This window comes from Gallinula chloropus (assembly GCF_964237585.1).
Source record: "Gallinula chloropus genome assembly, chromosome: 1".
Classification (NCBI taxonomy): Eukaryota; Metazoa; Chordata; class Aves; order Gruiformes; family Rallidae; genus Gallinula; species Gallinula chloropus.
The window spans coordinates 207,547,743-207,565,776 of NC_140085.1; the positions used below are offsets into that span (position 1 = coordinate 207,547,743).

Here is an 18,034-nt window from a genome sequence, read left to right on the forward strand (position 1 = left end):
GTATGGCATTCAATGCATTCCCCCCTTTGTCTCTGAAAGGTCTTGCCAAAAAAGGTCTTTTCTAGCTGGAGGCCTGTATCTAGTGGAGTCCCTCAGGGGCTGGTACTGGGACCTGTACTATTCAATATATTTATTGATGACCTGGATGAGGGAACAAAGTGTACAATCAGTAAGTTTGCTGACAGCACAAAACTGGGAGTGGTGGCTGGCACACCAGAAGGCTGTGCTGCCATTCAGCAAGACTCAGACAGGCTGGAGAGTTGTGTGGGGAGAAGTTTAATGAGCTTTAACAAGAGCAAGTGTAGGGTCTTGCATCTAGGGAAGAATAACCCCAGGTGCTGGGTTGGGGACTGACCTGTTGGAGACCAGCGTAGGTGAGCGGGACCTGGGGTGTCCTGCTGGACAGCAGGATGACCATGAGCCAGCGATGTGCCCTCGTGGCTAAGGAGGCCAGTGGCATCCTGGGGTGTCTTAGAAGGGGTGTGGTTAGTAGGTCAAGAGAGGTCCTTCTCTCCCTCTACTCTGCCCTGGTGAGACCACACCTGGAATATTGTGTCCAGTTCTGGGCCCCTCAGTTCAAGAAAGACATAGAACTCCTTGAAAGAGTCCAGGGCAGGGCCACCAAGATGACGAAAGGAGCAGAACACCTTCCTTATGAGAACAGGCCGAGGGAGCTGGACCTCTTTCGCTTGGAGGAGACTGAGGGGTGACCTTATTAATGTTTATAATTATGTAAAGAGTGAGTGTCAGGAGGATGAAGCCAGGCTCTTCGCAGTGATGGCCAGGACAAAGGGGCAATTGGCTGCAAGCTGGAGCACAGGAAGTTCCATGTGACTGTAAGGAGGAATTTTTTCCATGTGAGGGTGATGGAGCACTGGGACAGGCTGCCCAGAGAGGTTGCGGAGTCTCCTTCTCTGGAGACATTCAAAACCCACCTGGATGTGTTCCTGTGTGATTTAGTCTGGTTGATCCTGCTCTATCAGAGGCTTGGACTAGATGATCTTTCGAGGTCCCTTCCAACTCCTAATATTCTGTGATTCACCCCAGCACAGAAGATTGGTTGGTTGAAGTTACAGCAGATGTGGTAGCGTGAACGGGTATGGGTGCATTCCACACAGACCAAACTTTTCCCCCTGCATAATCTAGCAGAGTGCAACAAGAAATGTGGTTTAGATTCTACAAAGTGACACAGGTAATTTTCATGCATGTTTGTAAAGCGTTTTACATAAAAATGTTCTGGGTGGATCTTATAGTGAAAGGGTAAAGGAGATCAGGCAGACACATACTCCTCCTAGAGCCCCCAGAGCAACAGTTCTCCCCCTCTGTGAGGAGGGATTCCTCCTCACCCTCACTGGGAGGGTTAGAGATCATGTAAGGGCACATGGCTGGACAGGGCCTGAGCGATGAGCAGGGCAGTGTTATTTAGGTTATGATATCAGATACTGCTTGGCAGCAAATGGCTCAAGACCTTACTTGAATGCATGCTATAAGACAGCTCTAGAAGGAGCGCTCAGGAGGAGCTGAAGGGACGCTGCAGGACAGAGAAGGGGTTATACCCTGCAGTGTAATCTGTTTGGCACATGGGGACAGACCAGAAATATGGGAACACCTGTAAAGCGCACCCTGCAAGAAATGCCATTGGTTCCCAAGGTTTTTTGCAGAAAGGGCTATTGCCCCCCTCTTTCACACAGCAATGTCACCCTGTCCAAAAGCTTGAACCTGACCACAAAGGCCACTGGTACTTCACTGACATTTGCCAGTCCTCTCTCAGACCTGATCTGGAACAGAACATGAAACAGTGTTTAAAACCCAAGTTCTACCCTGGAAAGTAACAGCAATTTGTTACTCCAATGTTTTGGTCCTTTTTTCTTTTATAGTCTGTTGCATTCTTTCTTTTCTAATGAAAGTCTAATCAAAGTTTGTACTTACCAGGCCTCTTGCTACAGCACAACCCATTGCCATATGAAAAAGGATAATGTTTTAATTACCGTGAAAATAGATTATTAAACTTCAATTGTAGAATCTCTGCTGTTGCCATCAGTTTGAAAAATTTCCTGATAGCTCTCCTCCCCCCCATTCTCAACATTTTGAGGGCTGGCAAACTGCATGTTCACTAGGAAGGCAGCCAAGCTTGCAATGCTTTACAACCACACCAGGATCGCTTTGAGTTAATGTCAACACAATTCTTCATCTGCAGATGGAAAATGTGTGACCTGCAGGTCAAGGGGGTGATTTTGCCCCTCTACTCTCTTGAGACCCCACCGGGAGTACTGCGTCCTGCTCTGGGGTCCCCAGTACAGGAAAGACTTGGAGCTGTTGGAGTGGGTCCATAGGAGGGCCATGAGGATGGTCAGAGGGCTGGAGCACCTCTCCTGTGAAAGGCTGAGAGAGTTGGGCTTGTTCAGTCTAGAAAAGAGAAGGCTCTGGGGAGACGCTGTAACACCCTTCCAGTACCGGAAGGGGCTACAGGAAAGCTGGAGAGGGGCTGTTTACAAGGGCACTGAGTAACAGGACAAGGAGTAATGGCTATAAATTGGAAGTGGGTAGATTTAGGCCAGTTATAAGGAAGAAATACTTCCCTGTGAGGGTGGTGAGGCCCTGGCACAGGCTGCCCAGAGAAGCTGTGGCTGCCCCCTCCCTGGCAGTGTTCAAGGCCAGGTTGGATGGGGCTTTGGGCAGCCTGGGCTAGTGGAGGGTGTCCCTGCCCATGGCAGGGGGTGGAACTAGATGGACTTTGAGGTCCCTTCCAACCCAAACCAGTCTGTGGTTCTGTGATAAAATAATAAAAGTGAAAATACTCTACCTGCAGAACAACCTGCAACATCACTGCTGTGAGAGAGGCTTGCTGCACATTTCCTTTCTGTTCTCCTACAGATGCAGGAGAAGATGGGTATTACAGCCCTGTGGTAGCTCAAATGGCCTCCAGAGCTCGTGGATCACGTGGTAGGACAGACCCTCAGTCAGTCAGCCTTTTCAAAGCTTGCAGTCGCTCTCTGAATGCAAGTACAGCACTGAGTTTTTATCCTTAAACAGCTTATGGACTCTGTTGGAGATGCAAATCTCCTCAGAAACATTACAGTGACACATGATCAGCGTGACACCTTTCTGTTTTGCCAGGCGTTGTAGGTCCCTTGGGAAGTTTCAGGGACCATGAAGAGGGTGACAGACTTCTGACTGAAAAACACTCTACGAAAGTGACTACTAGTTCACTTGAGATCATCTAGTAGCATTGACATTTCACACAGATTTTAAAAGTATTTTAAAAAAAACCACCCTGAAACGGAGTTACCAGTATTTATACCTTCATACATTTTAATATCCCCATTGGTTTTACTCTGCCATATTGCCCCTGATTTATGCTGTTCTCTCAAAAAGGGAAAAAAAAATAGTAATAAATGCCCCAAGAGACATGCTAACATACAAACTTGGTGAAATTTTCTGGCCATAGCCTCCTCATGGTTGTATTTGCCTTTCTCCCCCCCAAAGATGTAATCATTCTGCCATCACAAGAAGCAGGAAGGAAAATATATAAAATATATTTAGCAAAACCAGTAAAATTAAAGTGGAACAGAAAATGCAGTCAAGTAGCAAACATTATGTACAGCAGCAGATTTTACAGTTTTTTTCCTACACACACCTCTACACTTGTTTCACACACTCATTTTAAGGAGGAGGAAGAAAATAGAAATAAGCTAGTGTTAAGAAAGAAAACAGTTTTGTTTTTCCTGAAGAGTAAATGGGGTTTATCACTGGGTTTTGCTTCTGAAACTCCAATTCAGATTATATATACCTCTAAGAAAAATAAGAGGACACCACCATTTTCTCAGCCCCTAGAGTAAAATTATGCTGCCCTCCTTTTACAGACTATACTGGTATCTTAAATAGGTACAGGATCTAGACGCTATCTGGCCCTCTTAAGGGGTGTAGGTAACAAACATTTTAACCAAGATACAAAACAGGTATCCGATTTTTCCAGCTTTCCTGAGGCTGAGTGGATTGTTTACATACATGTGCGCTTATCAAAATCCATGTTACAGTACATTTTCAACAGTAGTTTGTTAAGAAATCATGAAAGTGCATAACAGCCTAAGAGCAGGCGAGAAGTACTTCAGAAGAACAGTCTTTCCTTACAGGGCAGGAGGATGTAAGCCTTCCCCACAGCACTGAGGCTTGTGAGGAAATGGGTGATCTTCCTAAAGACTCCACAGCACACGGGGGTTTGGGTGGGGGTGGGGTGGGCTTTGGGGATTTCTTTCTCTTTTTTTCTGAGTTACAACAATCATTGGCATGAGCAAGAGACCACCAGAAGCATCGGTGCAGCTCTAAAACGCAAGCGAGTGTCCTGAACACTTACTAAACCAAGTTATGAAAGAGGCTTTCAAATCAATGCTTGTCTTGGAGTCTAGTGATGACTTTGGTTGCATAAACACTGCAAACAGGGATTGGAAGTGGTCTGAGTATGCCACAAACCTAAACTGCATCATCCAAAGCAGTAAGTTAAAGCAAATCCAACATTCACGCCTCTGCAACTACGAACAGCAGGCTGGAGAGAGGGGAAGTAGAAGTACGTCACACCCAAAGCTCTGCCTTACTCCAACTTGTAAAGGCAACAGTGTCAGAAGAATAAATCTGCTTGACATTGGATAGACATTAAACTGAAAACAGTCGCTCTGTAAGGTTCAAACATACACGGGAGAAAACTGGTAACGAGTTCTGGGTCAGTCACAGGGGGGAACTTTGGTGTTCTCTTCGGAAACGTAACTTGTCTGGCATGTTTTCCAAAATAAAGATTTATTATTTCATGTAATTAACACCACTCACACCAATAGCATCACGTTTCATACAACTCCAAAATAGCACTTTCGCTTTTCCCTAAAATCATGTTGATGAAATGGCTGGCTTTTACTAATGGCATGGGTTATGAAGTCACAGGAGAACACTTGTATTGTGAATTTCTTTTTCTTCTTACAGACTAGCTGGATTTTTTTTTTTTCCACAGCAGGTCACAAACTTTTTACTTCCTTCTCCTCCTCCTCCCCTCTTCTGGGTCAGGTACAACTGTCTCCTCGGTTGACCTGCTCAACTCCACATGGAAGGTTGAGCTATCCAACCTTTCTGATTATAACAGAGGGCAAATGAGTGATGGCAAAACCCCCACCCCCAACTCCACCGCTCACCAACTGAAGCAAATTTAAGTTCCATAAAGGCAAAATCGATGGGTTCGGTGTACCCTTACACAAGTGTGATTAAAGGCTTTGTACCCAAATTCATTCAAGTTTATTCCAGGCCTCATATTTAAGGTAAAGCAGAATAGTTCCATTTTCTACATGAAAGGCTCTTGGATATGCTGCTGCTGTTAATCCCACCAGCTGCCTTCAGGGATTTCCTCAAAATTACCTTTAATGTTTCTGTCCTTCACCAGAACGTTCACTCAACTAAACCAGGCCAATACAAATATCTTAACTGCAGTAATTTTACTTCTGAAACCAGTAAAATTCTGGTGATACACCAGCCAAGATGTGCAGCAAGCTGTCACCAGCGTAGTTGGCACGTAGTTTTACTTTCAGGATTTGTGAAGGTTTTTGGTTTTGCCTTTTTTCTTTTTTTCCCCTTTTCTGGAAAGATGTGAGTGCATGAAAGTAAGAGGGGGGGAATAGCTGAATAGCTGCAGTTTACCCAAATGTAACTGTACTACAGCATATCAGGAACTGCTGCCTGTTGCTGAACCTTTCTGATGTACTGAAGTACTATACTGCACGACACCCCTGATGTAGGGACAGATTAGGAGCTTGGAGAACATTTCTGTGCCAGGTTATCATCAGAAACCTTACATCTACACCCCCACCCCCCCAAATAAAAAATAAAAATCAAGACCCAGAACTCTGTATTCCTTCTGGGTAGACGAACATCACCAACAACTGTGGCCTGAAAAGTCACCATTAAAATGCTTCTGGAGGATGGGGGAGAAAAATGATTAACTGTAGCCCAGGGTGAGATACTCCAGTCATACGCCTCACCACTGCTTTTCCTGTCGATGGACAAACTCAAGCCTGGAGTGCCAATGTACATTTAAGTTACCCCATCAACTTTAACTGGGGTGCTGTGCATTCCTAGTGGCCAAAGAGCACGATGTGGAGTCTGAGGCTTCCTAATGCTCCTGTTTTGTCTCTACCAAAAGGTGGTGTAACAAATGTGCCACTTCAGGGATTCGACATGGGTGAGATTTTTGGAAAAATATTAAACAAGAATACACACAAATCACACATGGCCAAAAGAAAATAATAAAAGTCTTTAGTGGAAAACAATTTTATCCTCCTCCTGCTGATGGATCTTAAAAATACACAAAGTGTTCATTTTAAAATTGAAAGTTCAGTTGTGATAAGGCTGGATCCCACAGCTGTTTCCCAAGTCTTACTGCAACAAATTGCAAAATATCTCTATACAACTTCATATTGTCAGCTGTACAGGTAAAACAATACTTGAAATCAACTAGCACTTCAATCCCTGCAACAGAGTACTGAATTAGACATTTAAAATATTTACACACTTGACCAACAGCAGCACTAGCATTTATTGCCATAAAACTGCACGTTCACTGCATGGAGGTTCCTTATTTTGCACAAGGGGAACAAATAAAAGAGGATAATATTTTTTTCCTAATGACAAACTCTAGGATGGTTCAGCGGGAGACTGAACGTGGCAGGGAATGCTATCAGAAAGGGTTTTATGATTTTCAAGTATCAAGCTGTAATAAAGTGTCTTACCCTTGAGGTTGGAAGGGTCTTCCAAATCTTTTTCAGAGAATGGCTTAAAAGGCCAGGAAAAGCAGAACAAGGAAAAGGAAGAAACAGAGAAGCAGAATCCACTTTAATTCAATGAGGAGAAGGGAAAGGCAGAGATAGCTTATTTCTCAGTTGCTCAGGCCCCAGGAAATCTTGCATTGATAAAAGGGGTAAGATAGCTGAGAGCTGAAGGCTCCAGAGCAAATCAAACTTCATGATCTGCTTCATGATTTGTACTAAAAGCATCGATCTCACTTACTACCAAGAGAGTACAACCTACTCAGAATTTAGGGGTTGGGGGTGGGGGGGAGGTGGCTGGCACTTTGCATTTGAATGGTTGTCCTTCAGTTTTGGTCATCCTGCTTGACTGGGACAGATAGGGGAGAAACCTGAAAAACCAAAACCAAACCAAACCCCCTGCAACCATGAGTGGTAGTCACAAGTAGAGGCACCAAAGTGCAACTAACTGTCCTCTCACTACAGGGACCAGAACCGAGGCACGCCGGTGGGCAATCTCATCTTACTGAAGAAGCAGACACCGTTTCAACTGGCTGTCAACAGGCCTGTCCCAGAGGGACACTGCACCCCTGCTGCCTCTCCTGGGCTTCACAATTATGAAGATCTTCTGTTTTCAGTCCAGGAAATCTTACACCTCACGAAACTAAAGCATTTAATATTTACATAGCATCTCAGGTCCTCAATGGGGTTTATAGGCATAAGCTCATCCTCACAACATCCCTGTGAGGTAGGTACCATCGCTATTTTAACAATGACACAGTTTAGTGACTTGCCAATGGCCACAGAGGATCCAGTGGAGAAACAGATACAAAATTAGAGGAGCCTGGATCCTACTCCTGTGCTTATATTCATCAAGCTACCTTCATAAAAACACCCCTTTCTTATGTAACTGTTTAATCAAAACTGAAATTACTGGAAGTGTTTTCTGAGAGAAATGCTGCAATTTGTATTTGAGTAGTTTAATGGATCACTGATTCGAATTTGCTTTACCTTTAAAGAATTAAACTTTAAACGGGGAACTGACTGCTCTGAGCAAGCTTATCTTCTAGAACTACATGGCTTTGACAGAAAGGGATTTACCCAGGTAAACACCGGGGCTTTGAGGAGCGCCACACACTCTCAGGGAGACGACTGATTCCAACCCCTCTCTTTCAACTAACAGGATTTGGACACGCTGAGAAAAGAAGTTTCTCGTTCCTGAGGACAACGCTGAGCCCTTTATCGCTGAACAGTGAAACACAAACCTCTGGGCAATAGGTAGCAGACTCCAGCAGTAATTCAGTGAGGAGAATTAAGGCAGAAACGCACATGAAAGTGGAAGCTTCGTGTAGCACTAGTCCACTTCTCCCTGTCCATGTGTATCTGTGCTTTCAAGAAGGTCTGGAATTTCATGACCCAGCTAGATGGCCAGGCCTGCCAGCATCAAAAAAATCTAGGTGGACTAACAGAGAGTTCTTATGCCAACCTTGGAACTAGCGATGGCCACGGGAAGGAGCTGGCAAAATGGGAAAAGAACTACTTGATTTCTGGTCTCAGGCTGAAACACTGCAGCAAAAATCTGCTTTAGCAATACAAGTCTATTTGTTACAACTGTATCATGCAGCATTTGCAATTCAGTTTGAGTGGCTTTTTATTTCCCTTCAGAAAACAGGTGCATGTTCAGAACCATTATTCACTCTGCACAGTGAATGGAAAAATCAATGCAGTGATGCCATAAAAATTTCAGAGCACTACGTGGGGCCAGCTCTCAGTGGTCACTAAAAATGGTCTGTGAGTCTTTCCTATGGACCTGAATGAGCTTTTGCATCTAGATAGACAGCAACTGCATGTGCAGAGGATCACAGAAGGATTTATTTAAAATTTTTTTTAAAGGGATATAGAAGCCAAATAGAAGCAGACACCTGGAGAGCAGGAGTATGAATTAATAAATCTTCTTCCCAGAACCTTTTGCAACAATTTAATGGATGTGGCTAAAGCAGAGACATCTCAGTATGCACTCTTAAAAGGAATGTAAAATGGTATGGAAAGATCCCTGTCGAGTATATGAGAATGGAAGAAAAATTAAGAACCAAGAAAGGGAGAATGCCATCTAGCATAACATCAAGCAGGAAAATGACAAAACAACCTTACTAAGACAGTTTCCACTCAACACATAATATTATTTTTAAATGAGAGTTTTAAACAACCTTCAAAAGTAGTTTTCAAAAGTAAGTGTCCATACTTTACCAAGTCTTGATATTCAAAAGATGCTGGGAGTCTCTGCTTGCTACACACCCTGGGCCTGGTTATAGAAGTATCAGGTGTGCACATTACTTTGTCCTGAATACTAACTCAATTCATTAGTCACAAGAGGATTTAAAAATTTCTAAGTTAATTAATGTTTTTAAATAGTGAGCCAGATTTAGGATTAAAAGAAGTGACAGTTATAAAAGAAATAGTGACTGAGTAGATCAGTTATTCAGTCAGATCCAAAAAAGCTGAAGGTATTTGCTGTGATCTCTTTGAAGACTTTGGCCTAGATATTTGACATCGAGCACATCACGACAACAAAGTAGCAGCTCCTACTGCTGCCTGTGTTTCCAGGTGTTAATGCCCTTCATCTGAAAGCAAATAATAAAGGGATTTAGGAACTGATGCCCTATCCAAACTCAGAGACACTCCAGAAGCACTTTCAAAAACAGCAAAACCCAGGCAAAGTGAAAAAAGAGGCGTGGGGGCAGAGGGGGGTGGAATCAGCCACCAGAACAGTTTAGGATCTGCCAGGATCAGCTATCTTTTGCGCAAGTGAACACTCAAGAAATCATTTAAAGAGAAGCATTAAGAGTTTCAAGAAGAAATGGTGAGCAATACCCCCATTCTGAGATACTATGCAAATTATCTTAGAATAAAATACTATCTGGGAAGGTACGTTATATCTAACAAGCTTTATGGTCACTTTGGGATGTATAAATCTGCCCTAGCCCAGTTTTCACATAAATTAAAAGAGAAAAGTATGATGAAGTGATGGCTTTTTGGCCTTGTGGATCCATGCTTGAGACACGTATGGATTTAACTAAAAACATAAAAAAGCCTTAGATCACTTATAGCACAGAATTACACATTTATGTCTTTTTAAAAGTCTGGCTACTGTGACTAATTTTGAGATGAACAGCTGAAGAATGGCACAGAGTTGCAAACGTGATGCTATACATAGCCATAGAAAGGTGTGTGCTGTACATTTGATATAAATCCTTAAAACATCTGGGAAATCTTCAACAGCATCATCTAGCAGAGGTCTTAAACCTGAAGGGCGCACTTCTGCCTCCAGGTATTTCCACAGAAAGCAGTTTTACTAGTCAGGCAGCATTTGTGTTTGCTTCAGTCTTCTCTGGCCCATGACTGGAGACAAAGCAGCCCTCACTCTCGTATCCGTGCGCTGCTCCCCCTTGTTGGTCCCCTATACCCAGAGCACTGTATCCTGCTGTCACAGCAGCTAATGTGCTGGTATAAAGCACCGAGCAAGAGCAGAGCAGCTGGGAGGGCTCTGCAGAAGCAGAGCCAGATTCACCAAAACTATCAATCCCCCACGGCACCACACATCCCAGTTACCTTTCTGGACTGGAGTCAGACAAATATGGCCCTCGAAGAAAAGGGTTTGATGCCCCTGTGCTAGCATAATTGTTTTAGCTAATGCCCCAACTTTCAAGAGTCTGCCAGTAATTTACACCTTTTGAGTTGTTATTGCTTCAGCAAACAGTTCAGTGTAGAAATACATTGCAGTAGTTTGCAACCCAGGTACAAATCCAAACAGATACTGAAAGTAAAACTACACATGAACCTTGCGTTCAACACTCATTCCAAAATGACACGTCAACATGAAGGGCTGCAACAGGTACACAGCAGCTTAATGCCAACATCCTAAACCAACTCTGAAGAGTCAAATCTTGCCTTAAATTTCTAAAGTATATGAGCTTTTTTTTTTCTTTTAAATTAAGGCAATGAAATGGCTACAGTTCCTAAAGTTCATTTTAGGGGAACAAAAATATACACCTTTTTTTTTTTTCTCTGAACTTTAAGCAGCAGAACATAATGTAAAAACCCACATTGCATTAAACATGCAATAACAGGTTGATGTAGAAAAACAGAACTAGACACAAAGTTAAAATACCATTTGGTTTTTCTTCCCCACTGGAACACAAACGCAAACTTTAAGAGAGGAAAAATAAAGCTTAAAATCAGCTAAACTGTTCAAAGCTTCATATGTATCTGCACCACACTCTAACATGATTTTGGGGAGAAAAGAAATCTGTAGGTTTCTCTGACCATTCTTATTTAAACCAGTGCAGGAGGAAAGGCACTGCATTTATTTTTCGTTGTGCCCACATCTGTTTGCACACACATGGAAAAACAGAAATTCAAATGTTCTGCTCATTCTCTCCCACACACAACAGATTGCAGCTAACACATAATAGCAGAAGCTGATTCAAAGTTGACCTCTCCTATTCCATTGTGTTACGTTGAAACTTCCAGGCTCTCTAGAATCTGAGATGGCTGCAAAGAACCCAGAGACAGGTACAAGATTTAGTCAGCATTCAGCGTTTCTCAGTGCATTTTGCAGAAAGGGTCTAAATTAGGCATAGAGTTTTCTTGTTTATTTTACACAGAGAAGTCCACCAACATTTGCCATAAATTCTTCTAAACTCTTTAAGAAGGCCATCTTCTGCTTACGGTCCAGTGTAGGAGGAGTGCTGCTTGCAGTGAGCTTGTTGAAGGCATCTGCTAACCGCTGGTAAATGACTGGGTCTTGTTGAGTTGATAACAACGTTTCAACTAGCTCTGAATATTCAGCCTGCCAGACAAACAAGAATCGTATTAACTTCAAACAAGCCAACCACATACAACTTCTCTCATCAGGACAACATCCAGAATGGAGGTGGTGACAAAACTACTCACACCCCTCTGCCTGTGCTCCAGTCCCACTGACTTGGGTGCCAGAAGAAACTACAGTACCTCGGGACCAGATAAAGCCCTTCCCTGGGACCAGGTTTCTGCAGAGGGCTAGAGGAGCCTTTAGAGCTGGGCACAGTGCTTGGTGGTGCAGAGTAGGGCAATGACTTTAAAGACACACCCTTCCAAGTGCTTTCTGGCTCGTACTTAGCATAGACTTACTCCTGCAAACCACACTGCTCTTTCTTCATGGCTGCCCGTGTTCAGTGCATCATATAAACCATCTCTTCCCACAGGTTCTACCCTTTCTACATTCCCTTCCCTGGGACAGAGAGCTTTGGCTCCTTACCAAGCATTTCCTACTTACTCTTGTGCTTACTTGGACAGAATCAGAAGACAAGGTGGGTACATGTGGCTAAAAGGACACTGCCACGGGGCCCTCGGAGCAAGCTCAGGGTGACTACTGAGCTCTGTGAGGAAGGGTGAAGGACACAGGAGCCAGAATGGCAGTCCCCTCCATCCTGCTGGTGAAGGGCTTGGGTTGGGGTAGACACCACATGAAGTTGCCACCTGTGGCTGGTGTCACAGGGTCGTCTTGTCATACATAAGTCCCTCTTTGAGGGATGAAGGCTGCTGCCAAGAGAGAGGATCCACATGACAAAGGGGCTTAGGAACATCTTTGCCAAAGGCTTGCTGCTGAAGGCTTGCCAGCCTGGCAGGGAGGGCTTTTTTAAAGGGCACACTGGGGGATGGTGGTAACAACTTGTAGGTAAGTGAGAAGACAGAGACCAAGAGTAGTAAGAACACGAGGAAGTGTGATGGAGTTGATGAAACAGGTTGAAAGGAGGCCAGCCTCAGATGTTTGTGCAGAAATGCATTCAGCTTTGGAAACAAACTGGGAGAACTAGAGCTCCATGGGCAGACAGAGAGCTGCAACATCACTGCAGGCACTGAGATGTGGTGGGACAGGTGGCATGACTGGTGTGCTCTGATGGATGGACTTTTAGGGAAGAGGAGAGAAGATTCCCATTTGTGTGAAAGGGCAGCTCAAATTAAGGATACTTTTCTATGGAATGAGTGCAGCCAGCGCATTCTAGGGCAGGACTGACATTCAGAGACATCTAGTCAGGCCAGAGGCATGAACTGACAGAAACCTCCTGAAATGCAACAAGGACAAATGCAAAATCCCTGCAGGTGAACAGACTAACCCTCTGCAGTACACAGACTGGGAACTGACAGGCTGGGGAGCAGTTCTGCTGGATACACGACCTGAAGGTCCTGGTGAAGAGCAGACTAAGCAAGTCAGCAGTGTGCCTTATCAGCAGTGAGCACTAACAGCTGTATTTATTATCTCTGTCTTCACACAGTGCTTGTACATTAGACATGGAATACTGTGCCCAGTTTTGGACTCCTTAACACAAGAATGGTATTGATGAACTTCACTGAGTGCAGTCGTGGGCCACCAAGTCTGTCTGGCACGTGCTGAAAGCCATCAATTAAAAGGCTAATAAAGCATTCAGCAGACTGCTCAGAAAGGCTTTGGAATATCCATCTTGGAGGCTTTCAAGACAGTTGGAAAAACTTCAGAGCAACCTGATCTGAACTCAGTGCTGACCCCGTTTTGAGCAAGAGTTTGAACTAGAGACCTGAGGATCCCTTCCAACCCAAATGATTCCATGACTTGCCAGAGGCACAGCAGCTTAGCCACTCTCCAGTAACACTGACTGGTTTTCAGGGGGTGAGTTTAGTGCCATACCTGATGCAAACACACTAATGTGTAGAATGCTTCACCTGCTGCAGTTGTCATTTCTGTGTTGTGCTTCTGAAGTACCAGCATATCAAAGACCATCTGAAATCACAAACCAGAAGTAGTTATGGAGGCGTAAACCTAACTTACTACTTTACCAACACCTGCTACTGAACCTCATCTTCACTCCTGATAACAACAAAGAACATGCATTTACAGACATCCAAGGTTGGTTGTTCTGTTGCTTTTCTCTTTTTCACCTTAATTTGGGGAAGTATTGATGATTGGAAAGCCATGTTCTTTTGGCTGTTAAGCCAAGTCAAGTCTTGGCTCAACAGCACAAATTCACATCTCAAAGGACTGAAACATCATTGATTTGTGTGTGGTGTTCAGAGAGAAATGGCATCTCTCACATTTTTCTCCAAAAACTGCAGATACATCAGAAAAATAATTAAAAAGCACTTTTGCTTTTCTAAAAGAAATATAAAGATAAATAAAATTATTTAAGGGTTTTCTCATTCCCTGATGTATGCTTTTAATGAGCAATCCCCAGAAGTTGGAATGTCAGTTTGGTAAGGAAAACTGAAGTCTTCACAAAATCAGGAGATAAGCACACAAATTCCAGTTACTTTGTTCCCAGGGAGTAGGAACCACCTGGATGCTACCAGGTCACTCGAGAATTCGATGAGACAGAGTGGATGTTCCTAAAAGGAATGTGCACTGAACGTGGTACTGGATTGAGGAAACACACCATTAACTGGACAGGTCAGACAAACAGCATTTTATTTCTAGTTCCCCACTATGCCCCTTTTTTCTGCCTCTTGTTTTAGCACTCTACCCAGCCTCCAGCTCACACAATCCTGGAAGCTTTCTGTGCCACAGCTTTCATGGGAAATGGAACTGCTACAGTTTGGAATCAGGTTCATTCTGGAGCTTGTGCACAGAGCAGGGATAAACCGAAACTGCATTCTGAGTGCCTCAGTCTTTTGTAACTGGCAGTAACTCATCTTCTCCTGCTACACCTCCATCCTCCTTTCTACTCTCGTCCAATGTCTCCACAGTCCTTCATGCACTATTTCCTCTCAAACTGCCAGTTTTTTAGGCTGTCTTATGGTATGTGGGATCCTGATTAACCAGGTCAGATATGATCCATGGGTGTCCTCTCGACGCTACCTACATGCAAAAAACCAATCACTGCCACGAAACGCAGATGCCTTACCTTAAGAAAGTGCCTTGTTGCTAGAAAAAGGGTGGAATCTGTTTCTTGTGCTTTTGCACACTGTTCTGCTAAAGGTGTAACAGCCTCCAGGCAGAGCTGGCAAACCTCTGAACTCATTCTGATAACGGGCGTTAAAGAATCACAGTCAGATTTCAATTGAGTTGTGCTAAAACTTCCCAGCTGCATCACTAGAAAATATTTTAAATGCTTGTACGTTCCAAGATTTATTTTTATTATAAAGCTGTTGTTAAAAAAAATTAAAAAGAAATTGAATTAAAAAAATAGGGGTGGTGGTGGTGAAGAATTCCAAGTTTGTTGCCGCCTTTTATTAGCTACGTGCCCCAAGGTAACATAACCCTCTCTGACATAACATTTTCAGAAAGAGTCCCTTATGGTCAAGCTCATCTGTTTCTGACACGTGCCACAGATTAGTGAAAATGGTACTCCCATTATGAGAGGGAGAGCCCATTGGCACCCTGACAGGAAATGCTCTGGAGCCAGCCCAGTAGAACAGCAGCGATGTTTTGTGTTACCAGCTGAGAAACTAATTCAGGAATGGCTCTGGGATACCAGCTGAAGGCTTATGAAGTTACACACTCTGAAGTGAAGTAATGGAGGAGGCAGGAATGGCTGCCAGAAAAAACTTACATGTTAAACCACTTAAAGGCTGCATTCAAGTGACACGAGGCAGAGGAAATCCAGCTAACGCTACGATCTCAATAGACACGACAGTGACACTCCCCATTGTCAGAAAGCACAGAGTCAATTACTGATATTAATTAGAGGTGAAGGACTGACAGAAGAAGAAACAAAGATTAGATTTTTGACAGGTCTCACAAAAAGGAGCGCTGATTTTTAAACACTCCCAAGCTCTATAAAGGATACGATGACATTCCTAACTCCAGTGAGTACATTAGGCTCTTAAAGAGGTCCTCTGGAAGTTGTGGAATTTTCTCAGGGAATATCTCACAAATGAAAGTAATTAATTTGTAATATTGATTACACAGGGATGGAAACTGTGAAAAGAAAAACACGGAAATTTTAGAATCAATCATGTAAGTCTATTCTGACATCATTTCCAGCTGCACAAAGAGACAGGATTGGTACTTCCCACTGAAGAAGAAAAAATACCTTTAGCAGACAACTTCAAAGTTACTAGAATGGCTTCAACAGTATTAGCAAACACTGTGGTACAACAGAAAAAGATTGCTAAAGCTGAACAGCTGATGGTGGGAGTCTGGACTCTGCTCCATACAAATTCTAGGAGTTTTACCTCAGATGTGAGCAAGTCCAGTCCTGTGGGGTAAAAGCCTCATGAGCATTTGGAGCACAGCACAGGGGCTGCACATCCCTTGACTCAGCTTCATCTGAAACAGATGCAGCCCCCGGGCTCAGCCAGCGCTACCAGATGAGACAGGAGGGTAAGAGGGGACAACTGAGACAAGACTTTGGAAGTAGTTCCTGATTCAAAGTAAAATGTTACCACAGAGGAACCCAATGGAATTCCATTGCTTCATGTTCTACCCTTCCACTGACAAGCTGCTGATGTTTATGGTAAGAAAGGCAGCTGTATTGTGAAAGTTACATTAGATTTACTACTTCCTCCCAGATAATTTTTTTCTAAACTAACATCAGTGTTTATGGTTCCTACCACATTTCTGACACTGTCAGTAAAAGGATTTCACAAGCCACGTTTCCAGTTTGGCTAACTGTTGACCTGCACAGACTCATTTTTAAAAGGGAAGAAGTTTAGTTTAGGCCATTCAAATATACATTTTCTCAGTTTAGAATAATTCTTTTCAAACAGTATCTAGAACTACAGAAGTTTTTTACATTTTAAAAAGCCTAGAAAACTCAACTTCTGAAGGTGCAATGCATATAGGAATGAATTCTGGGAATTCATTACTGTAAAGCTTTCAGACTCTAGAAGCTGGGTGTAAACACATCCTTACCTTCAGCAGATCCTGGGACATCAGAGGCAGAACTAGATTAACCCCATATAAGACAACATCTGCTGCTGATACAGATCTATTTGTAGCTTGCCCAGGCTCATGTCCTCTAAATACTTCATCTGCAGAAAAGAAAACATGTTTTATATAAAGGAGGACTAAACATATTGAACAGAGAGTCCCATTTCTTTATAACAACATTTTTTAAAATAGTACCATCCCCCTCTCCCCAAACAAAAACATGAGGCACTGTATTAAAATAGCAGCTTAGTGAGTGGAGGCTGCCACATCACTCTATATTTATATTCATTAGGACTAAGCATTTCCTAACCACGTGTACCAGATGGCATGCTAAACCAGAACACTTCAGACTCTGTGAGGGCTCCCTTCCATTACAGAACACTGCACTTGTTTCTAGCCATAGCTGCTTCATGCCTGCATGCATAAATGGATAGAGAGGAAACATTGCAGCGTTTCAATCCTTTATGCTTACATGTATTTCATCCACACAGGGAAAAGTAAAAAGGGAGAGTTAATGAAGAAAATTCCTGCAGTTTAAGTGTTGCCAAGTATTCTCCAGTTACAGGTAAGACCTACATTTCCCATCAACTGGCAGTGACCTTACTTTCATTGACAATTCCTGCATTGAGTCAGCAACAGGAGGCAGACAACTTTCAATGCATTTGGTCTCTGGGCATTACACTTAGGTAGCATTCCCATTCCTTAGTTTTATGGTAAATATTCTACAGTGTTTTCCATGCAACTGACATCCCATGTCTGACCTCAAAGAGAATATGTTACATGGCACAGAGCTGTTCATTCAACAGACAAAGTCTAAACCTGGTTCTGTATATGTTGTGCACGCTGGACAAAAAACTAGACCAAGGCACTGAATTTCAGAGTACAAGGTTCTCTCTCCCAAGACCTACCTTGGAAAAGCAATGAGCAACACCAAAACCACCTAGGCAAGATTCAGTTTGTTACTGAGCATGTGGTTGGACTCGATGATCTTAAGGGTCTCTTCCAACCCAGGTGATTCTATGTTTTCTGTGCAAAGTGTATGGGACATCACAAGATCTGAACCATGCCAATGTGCTTCAGCTGATTCAAAAGCAACGCAGCACAGCTACGCTAGAGCTGGCAGAGCATATTTAGCACTACTGCAATTCTAAGTGTAAGTATACAGAAGAAAGTAACAGGCTGAGATACAGAAAGAATGCTTAACTACACCCATGTACCACAAAGCATGTTCTGTGAACCAGGAATACAGAAACCCCTCAAATGTGATGGAATTTTAACGAGCTCCAGATCTCACAAGGGTTGAATCTTGTACTAAAGAGACAATCCATCTGTCCTCTTGCAGTAATTTACTATTCTGACTTCTCTATGGGTT

The 18,034-nt window shown here is 43.2% G+C and overlaps 1 protein-coding gene across 2 annotated transcripts in view; it reads right to left on the bottom strand.

Annotated features, from left to right (window-relative positions):
- Window positions 1-11,424: 11,424 nt before the first annotated feature.
- XPO4 (exportin 4) overlaps window positions 11,425-18,034 on the bottom strand; it is a gene marked incomplete at its 5' end in the record, with an annotated part of 78,845 nt that continues 72,235 nt past the window's right edge. Inside the window, 5 exons of one of the 2 annotated variants that reach the window (XM_084279327.1) lie at window positions 11,425-11,628; window positions 13,483-13,575; window positions 14,693-14,810; window positions 15,578-15,708; window positions 16,645-16,763. In XM_084279327.1, coding sequence (XP_084135453.1) covers window positions 11,431-11,628; window positions 13,483-13,575; window positions 14,693-14,810; window positions 15,578-15,708; window positions 16,645-16,763 — 659 coding nt within the window. In that variant the 3' untranslated portion in view covers window positions 11,425-11,430. The remainder of the gene's footprint in view (window positions 11,629-13,482; window positions 13,576-14,692; window positions 14,811-15,577; window positions 15,709-16,644; window positions 16,764-18,034) is intronic. The other variant, XM_084279328.1, reaches the window with a different exon arrangement.